The sequence below is a fragment of the Rhinolophus hipposideros genome (genome assembly GCF_964194185.1).
Source record: "Rhinolophus hipposideros genome assembly, chromosome: 20".
In the NCBI taxonomy this organism is placed as follows: domain Eukaryota; kingdom Metazoa; phylum Chordata; class Mammalia; order Chiroptera; family Rhinolophidae; genus Rhinolophus; species Rhinolophus hipposideros.
The window spans coordinates 38,445,045-38,463,394 of NC_138066.1; the positions used below are offsets into that span (position 1 = coordinate 38,445,045).

At 50.3% G+C, this 18,350-nt stretch overlaps 2 protein-coding genes across 4 annotated transcripts; both read left to right on the plus strand.

The window, feature by feature from the left end:
* The first annotated feature begins 380 nt into the window (after positions 1-380).
* ACBD4 (acyl-CoA binding domain containing 4) lies at positions 381-6,344 on the plus strand. The gene is given in 10 exon segments (XM_081028156.1): positions 381-516; positions 639-774; positions 1,031-1,151; positions 1,224-1,308; positions 1,579-1,699; positions 1,942-2,028; positions 2,345-2,419; positions 2,422-2,604; positions 3,325-3,464; positions 6,089-6,344. Coding segments are annotated over 9 exon segments (1,029 nt in total). The 5' UTR covers positions 381-516; positions 639-680; the 3' UTR covers positions 6,212-6,344.
* A 4,319-nt stretch (positions 6,345-10,663) lies between these two features.
* HEXIM1 (HEXIM P-TEFb complex subunit 1) lies at positions 10,664-12,829 on the plus strand. 3 transcript variants are annotated; one of them, XM_081028157.1, is made up of 2 exons: positions 10,664-10,988; positions 11,317-12,829. In XM_081028157.1, the coding sequence occupies exon 2, from the start codon at positions 11,365-11,367 to the stop codon at positions 12,439-12,441; it is 1,077 nt and encodes a 358-aa protein (XP_080884283.1). In that variant the 5' UTR covers positions 10,664-10,988; positions 11,317-11,364; the 3' UTR covers positions 12,442-12,829. The 3 variants fall into 3 exon arrangements, with proteins under 3 accessions (XP_080884283.1, XP_080884284.1, XP_080884285.1); XM_081028158.1 differs by having other exon boundaries at positions 10,667-10,691; XM_081028159.1 differs by having other exon boundaries at positions 10,667-10,679.
* Positions 12,830-18,350: the final 5,521 nt, after the last annotated feature.

Consider the following 18,350-nt stretch of genomic DNA (forward strand, 5'->3'; position numbering starts at 1 on the left):
CCACCTCTGACAGTCGGGGGTGGCGGAGCCGACACGCGGATTCGCCCCGCCTGATTGGGAGAGGCACAACTAAACTATTTGCATAATCTTGAAAGAGCCTCTCTGAGTGGCTGGCGTGTAGAAGCCGAATCTGAAACAGGCTCTCTCATTGGTTTAAGCTTTTCCCCTCGCTCGGCGTCCCCGTTCCGGCCAGACGGGGCCAGGAGGTCAGTAGGAAGCCTCCGGCTAGTGGCGAGACCCTGGTGTCCGGGCGGTGGGCTCTGCGGGGTGAGTGACGGACGGCCGAGCCGGGGTGCGGGGGCCAGGGTGGGAGACTGTTCGCCAGCCCTGACTCCTTTTGGTACGTCTATTTGCCTATCTAGGAATTGGAGATGTCCAGCTAGAGGGGCACTGCGACCCGTTGCCACCTGCCTCACCACCCACCCACTGAGGTCCTATCCACTCACCCCGGCCGCACCCACGCTACCTTGGGGTAGGCAAAGGAGTCTCCCCAGCCACAATTTCTGACTTCCCCAGGTATCGCACTTGGGCCTCTAAAGAGCTTAGTTTGCCCCTCTGGCAAGTGGATCAGTGGCTTACGGAGGTGTGTGCCCCGGTGGACCCTGGAGGCCGGCTCACACGGAGGCTTTTTCTTGCAGAGTGGCTCCAAAGTAGGGCCCCAGGGCTCGGAGCAGCTGGGTATGGGTACCAAGAATGAAAGCCCTGAACCGGACTGCCAGGAACAGTTCCAGGCCGCAGTCAGAGTCATTCAGAACCTGCCTAAGAACAGTGAGGGTAAGGGCAGGGGGACCTGCGTTTGGGGGTTAAGACCACTGGGGTCTACCTCCTAGGAGGCTCTGATCCGTGAAGTCTTTGCAGATAAGTCCCTGCCTGGGCTGCCCTGGGGTTCCCTCTGCCTCCTACCCCTGACCAACTGCCCTGGGTAGACCCCTCACCATCTCTGCCCTCTCCAAGAATGGTTCTGCCCCACCTCCATCTTCTTGGAGCTGGGGGTGATGCTCTGCCCTCCACTTCCCAACTTCCTGCCCAGGATATTATCGCCCCTCCTATGAAGAGATGCTGCGATTCTACAGCTACTACAAGCAGGCTACCATGGGGCCCTGCCTGGTCCCCCGGCCTGGGTTCTGGGACCCCATTGGACGATATAAGTGGTGAGCTCCCCACCAGCCGGGCAAACAAGGCTCAGCTGTCAAACCAACTTCTCACAGCCCTCTGTTCCCCAGGGATGCCTGGAACAGCCTGGGCAAGATGAGCAGAGAGGAGGCCATGTCCGCCTACATCAGTGAGATGAAGGTGGTGGCACAGAAGGTAGGGAGAGGCTCCTCTGTCCCCAAGCTCCCAGCCAGGTGGCCTGTTCCCCACCCTTCCCCTGCTGCCCCTCATTATGTTTCCTGCACATTGACACCCCGTGGGAATTAGCACCTTCATGCTCTCCCCCTCAACCCTGTCTCTGGCCTCTGACCGGGCACAAAGTGGAGGGTATGAGAGCAAAAGCAGGGTGGAGGGAGCTCAGCTCAAAGGGATAAGAGGGCGGGGGGAGGGGCCAGCTGCTTCCCCAATAAACCTTATCCCCTACAGGTGATTGATACAGTGCCCCTGGGTGAGCTGGCAGACGACATGTTTGGTCACTTAGAGCCCCTGTACCGGCTGATCCCTGACATGCCGAGGCCCCCAGGAACCTTCCTGAAAAGGGTCACAGGTCAGGCCCCCAGGATGGGAGTTCCGCAAGTGCCAAGTGAACTGTCTTAGGTCCAGGCCAAGGGGGCTGCTCGGTTGGAGGGGGTCTGGGGGCAGAGGGCTCCAGGTGATGTCCCTGGAAGGACCCCAACCAGTGCCCCTGATGGGGTGGGTCACAGGCAGAGTCTGTGGTTAATGGGGAGCAGAGGCCTGATTTCACTCGGAGGCGTCATCATCTTCTCAGCCCCATCCGTGTCTCTGCAGGATTAAAAGCACAAGGCCTGAATGGAGACACTGAGGCTACCCCAGAGCCTCCCTGCCTCTCCAAGGAACCAGCACTCCCAAGCCCAGGTCAGTGCCTTGACAAGAGGGGCAGAGGGCCAAACCAAGGCCAGGGTTAGGAGGACCTCCTAGTGGTCTGAAGGGCAGAAGGCTGGGCCATGTCGTGCCCATCACACTTCAGGCCCTTGGAGCGAAACCTCCTGTGCTTAGCAGAAGCCAGGAAAAAGATTCTGGAATTCCTGTTCCAGCGCCTCACTTCTGGGACCCACCTGTACCTCTTATGGCAGTAATCTCTACTGTCCCCTGAATAGATGCCCCTGCGCAGTTACACACCCCTCCACTCATAGTCTTCCTCTTGTCAGTAACCTATCTACCCCATCCCCAGAGTCCCAGCCATCCAGGGGCATGGATTCTGAGGTTTTCTGTGATTCCCTGGAGCAGCTGGAGCCTGAGATGGTAAGACAACCCCTTGTACTCTCCCTTCTCCACCCTACTGTGTCCTGGCTGCTCCCACTGCCTCCCTTGGACCTTCTGACTCATTTCAGCAGGTTTGGGGAGAGCAAAGGAGCACACCTGGAGGAGAGCTGGCCACCCCTGGAGGAGAGCCTGACACCAGAAACAGTCCCTTGCCTCCCACAGGGAAAGGTGAGGTCACTGCTCAACCCTTCACCCTCTTTTGCCCTTCCCCATGCTTCTGGTGCCCCAGGCCTTTCCCTGGCTGCCCTCATGGGGCAAAGGTGAAAGTCCAGTGCTGGGTACTGGAGAGAGCAGCCTCTGCCAAGGAAGGGTTGTCAAACAGCCAGACACTGGCCCGGATGGACAAAGTCCTGGCCCGGCCTCCTCTCCCTGAGGAGCCATCAGGAGCCATCAGGCACTGGGTAAGGGCAGCTGGTACTAGAGTGCTAGCCCCCTACGTAGCTACAGCTACACGGCCTTGGGAATCATTCTCTGTCTCTGGGCCTCCCATTTGGGACTCTCAAAGGACAACAATGAGTTCTGCCCTAATCCCTTTTAGAACCTCCAGTGTGCCATGTCCCATATGGGGCACTTTCATAAATGTTATCTCCTTTATGCCTTTGAGCAATCTGCCCTGTGAGAGAAAGGACATCTCCCTAATTTTCAGACGATAAAATGAGGCTCCGAGAAATTACTGACTTGCCCAAAGTCGCACAGCTAAGTGGGAATGCTAGGATTCAAACCCCTGGTAGCCTGTTAGCTGTGTGGATGGACTTTCCAACAGTCACACTTGGTACAAGGGATTGTGCCCTCCTCTTACTCTTCCCTGGACCTGCCCCAGCCTGCCACCACCCTGTTTCTAGCTGAGTTGCCTCCTGAGTCCCCCTCCCTGTGTGCTGTTCTCCGCAGAGGAGTTGAAGGGCAGCCTGCCGGGGCCCCGAGAATTGGATACTTGGCTGGTGGGGACAGTTCGAGCACTGCAGGAAAGCATGCAGGATGTCCAGGGGAGACTGCAAAGCCTGGAGAGCATGCCTGTCCCCCCCATGCAGGTGAGCCCCCCACCCCCACCCCCAAGGCCTGGGGCAAGACTGAGGCAGAACTCTGAGGGTCTCTATTCTGGGCTCTTTATCCAGCCACTTCTGTCTTGGTCTCGGAGTCTCTACCTGCCCACACCTTTGCCTCCTCCAGAGAATTGTGTGACTCAGGTTACAAGCAGGGAAGTCAGGGGATCTGAGGTGCTTCTACCCTGGAAAGGAGAGTGGGAAGGGCCCTGTTTTCCTGTCCTTACCTCCCTTTGCCTGAAGAAACATGGAACAGGAGGACTAATTCCAACAGTCGGAAGGGCCAGGATTTGTCAGCTCTTTGCATTGGGGCTGCGGGTTTCTGTTGTCCCTCAGTTAGGACTTCTGTTCCCAGTTTTAGGGTTTACCCCCCAAAATTCAGTCCTTACATCCCTCCCTCCCTCCGTTTGACTCCCAGATCTGCTTGCCCCTTACACCTCAGCTTCTGCCATTTCTGGAGCCCCAGCTGTGTGCCAAACATGTTGCCATTATCTCATTTGATCCACACAACCCTATGAAATAGGTTTTCATTTCCGTCTTACAGATGAGGAGACCACGGCTCTGAGAGGTTGAGTAATTTACCTGCGGGCACATAGCCTGGAAGAACCTCTCAGAGCAGCTGTGAAGATAATGCATGTAGGTACTTCCCGAGTGCCCAATACACAAGAAGACCTCTGGAATGGAGTTCACTGTTATTAACATTAAATGATGGAGCTGGGAGTGGTCCTAGGTCTGTCTCCCTGCAAAGGTAGCACCCACCATTAACTCTGAGTGGGTCTGTTCTAGAGAAGCCTGGGGTAGTAGAGGCAGGCAAGGGCTGAGTTGCTGAATGTGGGGGATCACTTGGGTGACCCCTGACCCCTTTGGCACAGTGAGTATCAGCCAAGGTGGCAGGAATTTCCTCACACCCACAGTGGTTAACATTTCAACACCCCTTACCCTTTAGGTCTTTATTTATTTTGTTTACCTTTTATTAATTTTATATGCTGAAGATTTTAAAGATTTCTACCCTGAAAAAATTGGGTTCACATCTTTAAAAATAAGAACATTCTACTACCTAATTTTATCACACACAATAATCCCTTCATATCATCAAATAGCCAAAATAATTCAAATCTCTCCAGCTGTCCCGAAATTGCCTTTCCCAGTTGCTGTCTGTCCAGCCCAGAAGTACATGCTGCATCTATCCTTTTAAGACTTTTATTTATTTTTATTTTTGTTTTTTTCTTGAGGGCACAGCTCACAGTGGCCCATGCGGGGATTGAATGGGCAACCTTGGTGTTATTAGCACCACGCTCTAACCAACTGAGCTAACTTGCCACCCCTTGTCCTTTTAAGACTTTTAATCCAGACCAGTCCTTTTTCCTTGCTGCTGACTGGCTGATGAGACTGGGCGAGTGGTCTTGTAGAATGTTCCACTTTTGGGTCTATCTATATCCTTATGGCTAGTTTACATGACCAGATTTCATCAGAGGTGATGTCCTTCACACCATGGGACACATCTGTGTCATTAATGATTCTAACATGGACTCCTAGTGGGGACCGACGGGTGACAGACTGGTCCCACCACTGTAAAGTCATGTTTTCCTCTGGCAGCCAGGGAATGTCCAGTTCCCCGTCCACCCCGTTTACCACCCAGATTTGGACAATTGATAGATGATCCTTGCCTGGATCAATAGTTTACTTAGTGGTTGCGAAAAATATTTCACTTTTAAATTCTGTTGTCCCTTTAACATTTATTAGCTTATTTTTCTGTAGTTTTCTTGATCATCTAGGATTTCCCTGAAATCTAATAATATCTTATGAAAAGCCAGAATAAGTACTTCATTCTCTTCATCTATTTTTAAAGTAAGGGGTTGATTTAGCAGCCACATCAGTGGTGACAAATTTCCAACCTTCTCTTTTTTTTTTTTTTTGAGTATCATTATGGACTCATGGATTTGAAAGATTCAGTATTTCGATCAATTGCAATTACTCTCTTTGATGCTCAGATTGTCACAACTTTGGTCAGTGGAGACCCTTTCAAGCTGGGTTCTATGTTCTTATAACATGACCTCATCAATCTTTAAAAGTTTCCTTGCTTCCTGGAGTAAGATGTCCCACATTCACCTCTACCTTCCCTGCTCCACACCTGGAATCAGTCTCTTCTCCAAGGAGCCTTGGCTCCTTTTAGCAGAGAATAGTATTTAGAAACAAAAATCTGAACACCCAGCGTCCTTATTTGAAGTATGTCGCACATCCTTTACAATATGGGGTCTTTAGGCCATACCAACAGCGTCACTGCTTTGTGGCCCAGAGGAGACAGCCTAGAAGCCAGTCCCTCCACCCGGTAGCCCCTCCAGCCTCCAGCCCTCTGGGCACCTGGGGTTGCCCTGGGAGGAGGATGTGGGAGGGAGTTGGAGCTCATTTGTCAGGGTCACACTAGGGGCTCCAGGATCCCTTCCCTTCTAGTGGTGCAGCTATGGGAGTGGGGTTTTCTCTGCCCCAGTCCTCACAATCTCAGGGAAGTAGAAGCTCCTAGTGAGTTCTGGAAGCAGCTTCCTAAGAAGGGTCCAGTCTGTGCTGAGGCCTGGGCTGACCCGACTCCCTCCCTCCCTTCCTCTTGGCAGCAGAGGCCCCCGGCCAGTTCTCGGCCTTGGCCCCGAGGGCTCTCGGGTCCCACGCTGCTCTTCTTCCTCCTGTGGCCCTTCGTTGTCCAGTGGCTCTTCAGACAGTTTCGGACCCAGAAGAGGTGACTCTCAATGAAGGCGTCTCTGCAGCCAACGGAGGAAGATGTGAGCCCCCTGTCCGGCTGTGCCCTGAGCCTTCCCACGGTTTAGCCAGAACGGCATTAATTCCCCACCCCCACTATTCAGTGTTTGCCTTGGCACCCTTTCCTTAATGGGGGGGTCGGGTATGACCCCACCCTTCCCTGCAGCTTCACGAGGACGCTTCTCGCTCCCCCACCCCCACCCCAACCACTCCGGCTTCCTTGGGAGGCTGCACTTGTGGTGCGAGTCCCGGGTTCTGGGTTGGCCGGTGACTCGGAGGCGGGGTTGCCGGGTCTCAGCCTCTGTCCTCCCCACCCCCTGGGTCACCTGACTCTTCCCCTACCCCAGCCTCTCCCTTTGGAGTCTCAGCTCGGGCGAGTTGGGACTTGGGCCGGGACCGGGGATTGGTTGGCTGGGCCGCTTCGGAGGGAGGCCCGGCCGGGGTGGGGGAAGGCGGAGGGCAGGCCCCGGGGGAGGGGCGCGAGCTCCGTTTGCTGGTCTTCCTCTCCTCACACACACTCAGGACGTCTTCTCTGAAGATTCACGTACAAATGAATGTAACGCTAAATAAAATAAAACCTTAATCTTCTGCCGTCTACGAAGTGAAGCGGCAAGCGGCTCCAGGGTGCGCGAGGCCCAGCCCCTTCCCTGCTCCCCACCTCCCTGTGCCTGTGGACGAGCTGCAGAGGCGGGCGGTGGGGTTTCTGAGGAAGACTGTTCGTCCACGGGCAGGGACCAGCGAGGGGAAGCCGAAGGCCGGGCGTTTGAGGAAAGGCGGGGGCCGAGAGGAGCAGGGTGCCCGGGCAGGGCGGCGGGCCACACCCTCTGTTTGGGGGCGGAGGCCTAGGCTTCCACCCTGCGCGCCCCGCCCCGTCGGGGCCCGGCGATGCCCGGGAATAGCTCGAAGCCGAGGCCGGCTGCTCCCTGCTCGGCGCGCTGGGCGTGGGGTTGGGTCCTGACTCTCTAGCCCCCTAAGTGCCCACTGCCCGCTGTCCCCTCCGCTGCTCTCTCCCCGGCGCCCCCTCTCCGTGACTCTCACGCTCCGGCTTTCCCAAGGAACTTTCTGGAAGGCCAAGACCCAGTGGGAGCCTTGTCCCCACCCCGCCCGCAGGAGCGGGGGCGGGGCACCGCGGGGGAGCCACCGTCGGGGTGGGCAGAGCGCCCGCGTGGACACAGACCTCCGGGCGCCCCAGGCTGCTCCGGCTCCGAACTTATTTTTCTCACCGCCTGGCAGCCTTGGCCTCCTGGTCAGCGCTGGCCCTGTCGTCCGGGCCGCCCTGGTTCTAGTCAAGGGCCCATATTCAGAGGGGAACCCACCACTCTGAGCACTTCTTAGTGTTGGCGCCTCAGAGGCACTGGCCAAGGTCCCCATCCGAGGACGGCCGCAGCAGTGTGAGCCCCCTGCAGCTGCCGTCACCTGGGCCTCAGGGCCTTGCTGCCCTTAAGTGAGGAAGAGGCAATTCTGAAGGCCCCTCCTTGGAGACCCTGAAACTCCTGAGTTGCCTCTTTCACCCCTGGCCTTGGCTGCTCTCCCAGACGTGGCCATCACTTGCCCCACTGGAAGCCATGGTCATTCTTTCACTGTCAGTCCTTTTCTCAAGGCGGCATCCCTCAGGACAGATACACAGGCCCTGCTGCTCCACAGTCCAGCCCAGGGTTACAGGCAGAGGCTGGATAAACCAGTGTTAAGAGTAGACAACAGCAGGGCACTGGGAGGGGGACCACATTGGTGTTGGGGATGCAGGTGCGGGGCAGAAGAAGCTCCACCACTTGCGAACACGGGCTGTGTGACCTGGGCAAGATGCTCAACTGCTCTGAACCTGGGTTGCCCTTGCCAAACAAGGATCTCTTCATCATCGTAAGGCAGTCCTGGGGTTAAATCACCGGGACATGTAAAATGCCTGGCAAAGGGTTACAACTCAGCTAACAGTCAAGTTCCTGGCTTCTTGTTTGATAGAATTCTAGCATTCCATGATATATCAGTCTGGTCACCCCTCCCCTAATGTGACGAACGAGCCCAAGCAGCTGAGCCCTGTGCTGTAAATTGAGGGTGGGCTTAGCTATGCGTCACAAATCCCACTGGAGGGTGCCCAGGAGTCCTCCAGAGTCTGAACACGTGGTAACAAATGGGGGGCCTCTGACTCAGTGTGAGGGGCAGCTCTTGCTCCCAGGGAGCCTCTCGTGTGACCTGATGAAGCAGCACGAAGGAGGGCAGGCTTTTCAGGCGCCCTGAGTTCTTGGAAGCCCAGGGAAAACAGGCTGGGATGGTCAGTTTCAAAACATCTGACTGTGCGCCAGGCACTCCTGCTTTCCTCTCCCTTTGGGCATGCCATCGCCACTTGCCCACAGAACCATTCCTGAGTTCCCAGACGGGTCCTTCCTTTGGACATGACACTTGCCCTTCTTCATGCCACTCTGCCTGGAAGTCACCTCCCCGTGAAACCTGCCCACAATTCCCAACGCCTAAGCAGCTTGGCTCACGTGCTGCTACTGGATTTTTGTCGCTTGCCACTTTGGCTCACGGGGGTTTGATGGCCTCTCCACACAGTCCATGGGCAGCAAGGATGACGTTTTATTCATCACCATGCCTTCCTAACAAATCTTTTGCTAAATGAAGAAATAAGGGCCGGAATTATGCTGAAGCTATTGGGAATGAAGAGCAACTGAATCCAGAGTTCTTGAGAAAAAGAGAATTTTGTATTTGTGACAGAAAGATGGCACAGGAGTGTCACACTGACCGGAATTGCCACTTAGTTGTCATATGACCCTAGACAAGTCACTTAATTTCTCTTAGAGATTTCTTATCTCTAAAATGGAGACAATAATTCCTGCCCTAACTCACTGGGCCGCGGTGGGCTCAAACGGTTGTGTGTGTGAAAGCACATGATACGGTGGAAAGCGGTTGAAATGTCAGCCATTGCTATTAAGGAAGAAATACAGTGAGAATGGGCCATTGGGTGTTTGTGTCAAGAGACAGAAGTGGAGAGTACATGGGATTTTAGGCCTAACTGACTAGGGCGGAGAGTCTGGGCGACACTGGGGCCCAGGGCCGGGAGTTTGGAATCTGGAGAATTTTCTGAAGAACACGTTTCCATCCCCGCCCCCCCCCCGCCCCCCCCCCTGAATCTACCGCAGTCCCAGGCCAGAATCCCCCTGACCCCCTTTCTGGGCAAGGCCTCTTCCTTGTGGAAGCCTCTTGCTCTGCTTCTCTGCCAGTGTTGCCCAGCGCCCACTGATGAGGAAGAGCCTCCGTGGGTGATGCCCCTTTCTCTCTCGGTTAGCCAGGGCTGAGGACTTAAATTCATTAATTGTGAAGCCCTCCCTAACAAAGAGGCTCATCAGCCGGCCGGGACTCCCCTGTCCGTCTCGGGAAATGCACCATATTGGTTCAGAATTGACGATACTACTTCAGCCCCAAGAGACCATTTTCTTCGATAGAAGCTGAGGCCCGGGAGGGAGAGGCTTCCCCGTCCCAGGCTTCCAGGGGGGCCCGGGCGCACACCCCTCGCTTCCCGGGTCCCGGGCCCGGCAAGAGGCTCGGCCCCGGCCCACCATTTTGCACGGGTCCTTGGGGGCAGCAGCGGCCCTGCAAGACTTTATTGGGGCTGGGGCTCAGCCAATTTCGCCCATGGTCCCCGAGGCCGGTCCCATGATGGACGTCACTCGTCACTCGGGACTCGAACCTGCCTTCTCATCTCGAGGCCTAGTCCGAAGTTGCTGCGCTAAGGCAGTCACACTGTCGCTTTAAGGCGGCACTTTTTATTCTTCATTTGTTTACTTCTTCATGCGCTTTTCGTTTTTTTTGCCAGAATATGTTCATAATATCCATCCGCAAATGTCAGTCCCAACCACTTACCATATATCTTGAAACCATTTCTGTAATCTTAACAATCGAGAGTTTATCAAACGTGGGCCAACGTCTCTGTTTAAAGATTTAATGCTCTTTTACGCTCTAGGGACTACTTTTTAGGAATAAACCATTTTTTGCTTCAGTTAACAAATGTTTATGACCTTCAGAACCCTTCCGCTAGGACAGAGTAGGATAAGAGGCTTTAAGACGCACCTTTTCATAAAAATATTCTGCGTGGGCCCTCATAGACCATCGAATCTTCTCGTATTCCTGTAGCAGAATGGTATGGTCCAGATCCCGCCCCATCTTCTTTGCGATTGGCCTTCCTTCTTCGGCGAGACGTGTGATTCTTGACCAATGGTCACTCACGTTTCTCAGGCAAGCGAGAAACGATAGAGGGAGGTGGCCTAGAAGACGCCCCCTACGCGTTTTGGGATTGGCTACGTCTCACGACACGTGAGGACGGCGGGCCCGAAACATGGGAACTACGATTCCCAGCTTCCTGCAATGGGTACTTCATCACGCATGCGCATGGGCGGGGCGGACAGACTTCTATATAAAAGCGGAGCTGAGGGCTAGGAGGCAGCAGTTGGAAGTTGGCAGGTGGAGAGGCAGGTTGGGAGGGGAAGTTGGGGGAGGAGGCGGAAGAGGAGCTGTCGGAAGGGGGAGGAGGGAGGGAGGGGAGGAAAAGAGGAGGAGGCGGAGGAGAGCTGAGCTGAGCTGAGCTGAGCATCGAGCCAAAGGGGAGATGAGTTTGTCTGTCCTCGGATGAGGCTCCGGCCGGGCCTAGGGAACTGGGAGCTCGCGTTGGAGCGACACCCGTGGAAGTGGGAGGAGGTGGCTCTGGGTCCTTAACCCCTTGTGGGCTCTGCGGCAGGGGATTTAACCCTTTGTGGATCCGGCCCCTCGGAGGTAGCGTCATCGGGTAGTTTTAACTCCTTCGGGGCTGGGTTTAACCCATTGGACTTTACCTCATCTCCTTGCCCACCTACTCCTCGATCGTGGGGGCGCTCTTGTTGGGAGGCTTGAGGCCCACCCCCTCCACATTACGTACTGTTCCTGCTGCTGCACCCCCTTGGACCCGCTGTGGGCGCTTAACCCTTTACTGACGAGCTCCCCCAAGTTGCAATTGGAGTTGGTTGACAGAAGGATTGGCTAAAGGCGTCACTGCAGGAATTGCTGACCGAAGTGGACTCTATTGGACATTTTAAAAAAGAAAAACCTCTTTTTTTCCTTTAAGGACTTACAGCCAACATTTTCAAACTTCGAGAAGAGGACACTGTTAGCCATGGCCGAGCCACTCTTGTCGGAATATCAGCACCAGCCTCAAACTAGCAACTGTACAGGTGCTGCTGCTGTCCACGAAGAGCGGAACCCCGATCGACCCCCAGGCGCGGAGGAGCGGGTGCCCGAGGAGGACAGTAGGTGGCAATCGAGAGCGTCCCCCCAGTCGAGTGGCCGTCCAGGGCAGGAGGGGGAAGGGAGCCTGGAACCCAAGCCGCAGCCTCTGCAGACCCAGGTCTGTCTAGAACCTAGCTGCCCAGAAGCTGACGAGAAGGGCCAGAATGGGGACGACTTGTCCGCTGGCGGAGCACCCCCGCCGGCGGCGGGAGGGGAACCGAGGCCCGAGGCCGAACCGCTCACCCAGCCATGTCACGACTCCCAGGCCAATAAGTTGGGGGCTCCTGCCGCAGGGGGCGAGGAGTCGTGGAGACAGCAGCAGAGACAGTTGGGCAAGAAAAAACATAGGAGACGCCCCTCTAAGAAGAAGCGGCATTGGAAACCGTACTACAAGCTGACCTGGGAGGAGAAGAAAAAGTTCGACGAGAAACAGAGCCTGCGAGCTTCGAGGGTTCGAGCCGAGATGTTCGCCAAAGGCCAGCCGGTCGCGCCCTATAACACCACACAGTTCCTCATGGATGACCACGACCAAGAAGAGCCGGATCTCAAAACCGGCCTCTACCCCAAGCGGGCCGCTGCCAAATCCGACACCAGCGATGAGGACTTTATGGAAGAAGCGGGCGAGGAGGATGGGGGCAGCGATGGGATGGGAGGAGACGGCAGCGAGTTTCTGCAGCGGGACTTCTCGGAGACATACGAGCGGTACCACGCGGAGAGCCTGCAGAACATGAGCAAGCAGGAGCTCATCAAGGAGTACCTGGAGCTGGAGAAGTGCCTCTCGCGCATGGAGGACGAGAATAATCGGTTGCGGCTGGAAAGCAAGCGGCTGGGCGGCGACGACGCGCGTGTGCGGGAGCTGGAGCTGGAGCTGGACCGGCTGCGCGCCGAGAACCTCCAGCTGCTGACGGAGAACGAACTGCATCGGCAGCAGGAGCGACCGCCGCTGTCAAAGTTTGGAGACTAGACTGAAACTTTGGGGTGGGAGGGGGCAAAGGGGACTTTTTACAGTGCTGGAATGTAACATTATATACATGTGTATATAAGACGGTGGACCTTTTTATGACACATAATCAGAAGAGAAAATCCCCGGCTTTGGTTGGTTTGGTAAATTTAACTATGATGTAGCTTGCGTGCTTTCTCCTGTTCTTTAATTATGTGAAACTTGAGGGTTGCTTTTCTTGTTTTTCTCTTTAGAAGGTTTTTTTCGTTTGTTTGTTTTTATGTGCAAGTAATTTGACCAAGTTATGCGTTTTTCTGTTAAAAATCCTCTCCTTAAACGGAGCTGAGGTGGCCAAATCTGAGAACAATTAAATTCATTCTAGATATAATAAATTTAATATTTGTAAATGTAACAGTTTGTGTGATTTTCTAGAGCTAATTCAAAAACAGTACTGATTTATGCCATTGCATTTTTGGGGGGGTAAAGAAATCATTAAATTTGTCAGTTTGAAAAATCTTTAATGGGAGAATTTTCAGTTTGCCTATTTTTCCCTTGAACGGGTTTTGGTATGCTACGAGCTACAGTTCAGGCAAAATATAAAGATGTACATAGAGTCCAACTTAAGTGTGCTTGCTTTCTAGTGCCTTGGTTTTCTTCTTGCTGGAGAAATAAATTAGTGTTGGGTGTTTGGAGAGTAGAAAGGGGCTAAAATCAGAAATTTAAATTTTAATTCTGCTTCTCAATGGTCATTCAGAAGTCTATTATCAAAAATGTAAACCTAATTTGGCAGTTAGACAACTGACAGCATCATTTCATTCCTACAAGTAGGTTGTCAGTAATCCCCCATCTCCCCACCCATGAGGCTGAAAAGAGTTCCTGGATGCCTGGAAGAGACTCTTGGTAAACCTCTTGCTTAACACAAGCAATGGCTGGATCAATTTGTGGGGCAGTACTTTAAGATGTTTACAGGTAGGGAATATCAGATTTATGTAGCAAACGGCTGTTTGCGGCATTCCAAGGACTTACCCTAATTGTCCAATACTTGGGGGCTCCCTATACCAAAAAAAGGGATAGGAGCTGTCCACCTTTCCAGGAGGTCAAACTAAAATTAGATATGCCCCCTCACTACAAATCAAATATAAAGCTTCTGGTTAAGGAGCTAACTTAATTCCTTTGGGGCTGAGTGGAAACGCTGCATTCCCTGTACATCCACTATTCTATCTCCCTAAACTGCGCTGATAGCAACAATTCTTGAGCAGCTATGCAGGGAGGTCCTGGGAATTTCTGCTCCCAAATCAAAAGAAATTACAAGATTGTTCCCTCCTGTCACCATGGTTAACCCAGCTCACCTTCACCTGCCCTGCGTCAGTGTTTCCTTAGGGCAATTACACTACCCAAGTCACTAGCACAGGAGTTTAACTTGGGGTCTTAGAAAGCAGAGGGCCTTGCGGTCCACTAACCCCATGAAATTACGTCAACTTGTGTTATGTGTACATTTTTCTGGGGGAAAGGATTCAAGAAAATCATGAGATTGTCAAACTTCTTGAAGGTTGAAAACAAACCTGCAGAGAAAGGAAACCACCTCCCATTGGGAAGCTTGCTCTTGCAGCTATATCAAGATAGTAGAGGTGGTAGAACCTCAAAAGTGAAATGCACCTTATGGTGCACAAGAAACACACAAATCAATGAATCAAGGGAAATTATACCAGTCAAGAGGGACTCAGGGCCTTCAAAGCTAGACAGAGCTGGCCCTATTCTGGCAGATGGTCCACTGGAGACAATGTGTGATCAGTTTTTCCTTTGGCCTAAAATTAAATGTCTATTTTGAAGTAGTTTTCTTCGTGTTTTTAATTTTCCTTCTGCTATGATGTCATGCAGCAGTCCCAGAAACCTGGCTGCTGGGGAAAAGGCAGCAACACTGCCCTCTGGCTTTCCAGGGCAGCAGAAACCTCTTTGTACTAGGATACTGCAGTGATCACCTCTGGGTTTAGAACCTCTTCGTAATAAGATGTATTAATGTATAACGATCTTGTTTCCCTATTATTAGTCTTGGAAAGTTTTCATAAGTGCATTTATCATCAGAAAAACATAGTGTATGCTTTACTGAGAAGAAACTCAGTCTTAAAAAATACATAATTTAGTTTTAAGTTAATTCTCATATATTACTCTGATTTGCCTTGAGATATGCAACTTTCTGAACTTTGCTTTCAAAGGCACTGGCGCTTTACTATGTTTATTGCATTTATGTTCTCAGAAGGATGAGGTTTGTATGAAATTGCAGTTTCAACACTTTCTACATTGAAACACCCGACTCACATATTGCTCTCAGGGCAGAGAGAAGACTGAAAAACCTATATTAACAGGAGGTTGTGATGACAAATGATCCTCAAGTCCACTCTAGCCTTTCACTCAAGTCCTCTCTGCCAAACATTTCAAACGAGCTGCACAAAAGACCATGCTTACACACTGGCAATTTCTTTTCAGTTTGTTCCCTTTCTAATTACTGGGGCCTGGGTATCCAGCCAGGGCAAAGCGTTTCCCAGACTTTGAGATAGCTGGCTGGACAGTTTAATCCTCCTTTGGGTAAGAAAAAACTTTTCTTGGGCTAGCCTGTAAGATTAAAAGGCCCTCAGGAGACAGGGCCCTTTAGAGTCAGTTTGGTGAGAGAAAGCCAGGTAGTTCCAGACTTGTTTAGTTCTGAAAAATAGATTACGCATCTCTAAAGAGAGGAAACATGACAAAAATTAGACTAGACAAGGAGTAAAAAAACCAGGATCCCAGTCATACCTCTAACATCTAATAGCAGTGCAACCCTGAACATACCTCTCAAACTCGGCCTCATTCATCAGCAAACTGAGGCTGATGAAGGCTACTTTACATAACTGCTATAAAGGGTTAAACTAGTATGAAAATGTGCTACACATACAACAGTTGCCCACTTCATCAGTATTTTAATTTTCACTTCATCCAGGATCTATAAAAATATAAATTGTATGTAAACATAAAAATCCTTTGCTTGGGGAAACGTAAATAGAAATATCTTACCCTAATGACTTCAAAAGTTAAGAGAAACCAGAGTGAATCCAAGAAATCATTTTTTAAAAATCTACAACTGAATAGTTTATCTTCAGAAAAATCAAAGGCTGGCTACATTCAAACATTAGGTAATACACTACAGGTGTCCCCCTGGCACTTACACCCAGAACAGCTGGCAACAGATATTCACAACAGTGTGGTGGAAAAGTTGGCTAAAGATAGTACTTGTACCTGACTGAGTATACTTGCGTGTGTGGGTTTTTTTTTTTTAATTATTTTTCACATTTGACAAGATCATTGAAATAAAATTCCACTTTACTATGCTTTCTCATGTAAAATGTAAATGGTTAATGCTAGAATGAAAAGTAATTTTTAACAGAAAGATGTCAAATGCAGGCCCTTAACCATGTGAGGTTTGCTGACCAAAGAGTAATCGTCATACATCGCAAGAGGAATGAAATATATGATCTAAGAGGCAAAGATTCAATCTTTGACCGATTTTTGTCTTTGAATACTGGAAAGCTTACAACCTCATTCCATTTCTTGTTGAAAAAAACAAAGGCTGGGTTTAGACAGATCAATAATGTAGCTCTCACAAATCCTGAATAAACTTTTTCTTGGGTTTTACTCAGTTATGACAAATGATGTAATAACATGTTCAACAGCAGGAATAAAATCCTAGTAGTTTACTAATAAACTTTTGCACACCATCAAAATTCTTTCAAATGGTTGAACTGTTGGTAAGTCTTTTGAAATAGTGTGATCTTTCGATACAGCACCAAGAGCAGTTAGTTACGTTGGCTTACATTTCTTTTTTCAAGAACAGCAAACATTCAGAAGGGAATTGTAAACTCTCATCTGAAGTCACATTCTATTTGACATATTCAATGACTTTGTGTAGTGTTAGAAAGCCCTGGGTCTGCAGTGAACAGAGGATATTCCTGAAGGAAACGTGGGAGCTTTAGAGTGCTCCACGCACAAGATTTGGAGACAATGATACCATCACTGCTCTTGTCAGCTGCTCACCAGAACTTGTCCTAACCTCCAGAGTCAGCAGAGGAGGTTCATTTGAAGTTCTGCAGCCTGCTCTAAACATGTAATTCTGCATACCTGGATAACTGCAGCACAAATTTAGGGCAAAGGCAGAAGACCAAACTGGAGGATGGAAGGGCATGTCTAAGAGGTTAGTTAGTTCTACCTGCCTCTTTAATTATTACTAAAAGTGTACTTAATAAAACAGCAAACATTTGAACAACTCAGACAAAAGACAGAGGAGCACGGTGAGAGCTAAACAGTTTAAGAAATTGGTGAACTGTGGAAATCAAATAGTTTAGAAGCAACTTCATCTGCAAAGAACCAATGAATCCTGCTTACACATAGCCACTAGTCCCCAGGAGTTGGCCATTAGGCAAATGTAAAATGTCCAGGACTCCACAGTGACAACTGCTTGGTACCCTGAGAGACTGACCCTTGTTCAGCCTATTTGGATGGGCACCTTTTGTGCTGCCACGGGCATACTTCAGTAAAGCAGGCCTCCCAACTGCCCCAAATAACCTTTGAAGCAGAAGTTCTAAAGTTCCCAAATAATAAAGTTATAGCTAGTAAATGTTTAGACAGCTACTGAAGAATTGTTACTCCTCAAGGAATGTGAGGGAGAAAGCATTGATACCATTTTCAAATTAGGAAACTGAGGCATCTAGGATTTGTAGAATTTGTCATAAACCACAAAGCAATTCACCTGAAACGGGAAAGCTGAGGAGGAAGTTGAAGGTCTGGTTGAACATTAGATAAACAATAGACCCAGCAACAAAACATTCTGGCCTACTCCTCAGGATTTGGCCTCTAGCCAAGCCAACCAAGCCAGTGGTAGCACATACGCGAAATTGAACTTGGAGTTCCTAACCTCCAGTCCTGTTTTGCTCAGTAGATAACCAAGGGACCATTAACAAACTGGTTTTATTCCCAACTTTTCTTATCAAGAAATGGAAAAACTTATGGGTTAACCTTAAATAAGCTTTCTTCTTTATAAATGAGTAACAAATATCTGCACCATTTAGTAACATTCAAAGGTTTAACTAGATTACTTCACAATGGAGGATGAATCACAAGAGTGTGGGATCTTCCTCCATTAAATTCTTGACAGAAAAACCACGAAGATACTCTTTAGAGCCCTTCAGCTTCTGTGACTATTTAACTTAGCTCCTACCAAGTTAGTGTCAGCGTTTCCTAACTCGAATCTTCTCTTGATCTGAAGAAGTGTAAAATGATCATGATGTAAGCCAAAATCAACCTACAGTATGAATCGAGTCAAACGAAGCTTCATTTAGGATTAAGTGGTTCAAATTTTGGATTAAGAACTGAAGTCAAAGCTCATCATATTTTTGCAATCCAGTTTTGAAGCTTTCTCTGAGAACATCTGGGGGACAGGGGGAGAAAATAGTTAAAGCTATGGAACTGTCACTCTTACAACGTTAAAAAAAATTACTTTATTAATAGGAACAGGGATTTAGTTCTGAAGAACCTTCAGAATAGGTTCTTGCTATTAAGGCCAAAGGCTTAGGAATGATTTGACCATCAGTAATTAATCGGCAATGAGTTTCATCACAAGGTACCCTCAAAGATAAAGCTCATTGCCCGGTCACTGGCCTACTTCAGAGTCCACCTAGGCATGATTTTAATGGACATTTTAGCAACAAATTAAGATATCCCTGAGCTGTATATCTCTCTCAATTTAGATTTCGAGCAGTAGAGATGGTTTAATCTGCAGTTCAAGAAAAGAATTTCACATCAAACTTCAATCTTTAAGAAGCCCCTACAGCTGTAAGGTAGAGTATTTATTTTTTTCAGAGCAGGTCTCCCCTACACCCCAACCCCGGCCCCCCAAACTCCACCTATGT

Bases quoted from the DNA above. Each gene is read 5' to 3' on its own strand.
- HEXIM1 (XM_081028157.1), top strand. From the start codon at position 11,365: ATGGCCGAGCCACTCTTGTCGGAATATCAGCACCAGCCTCAAACTAGC.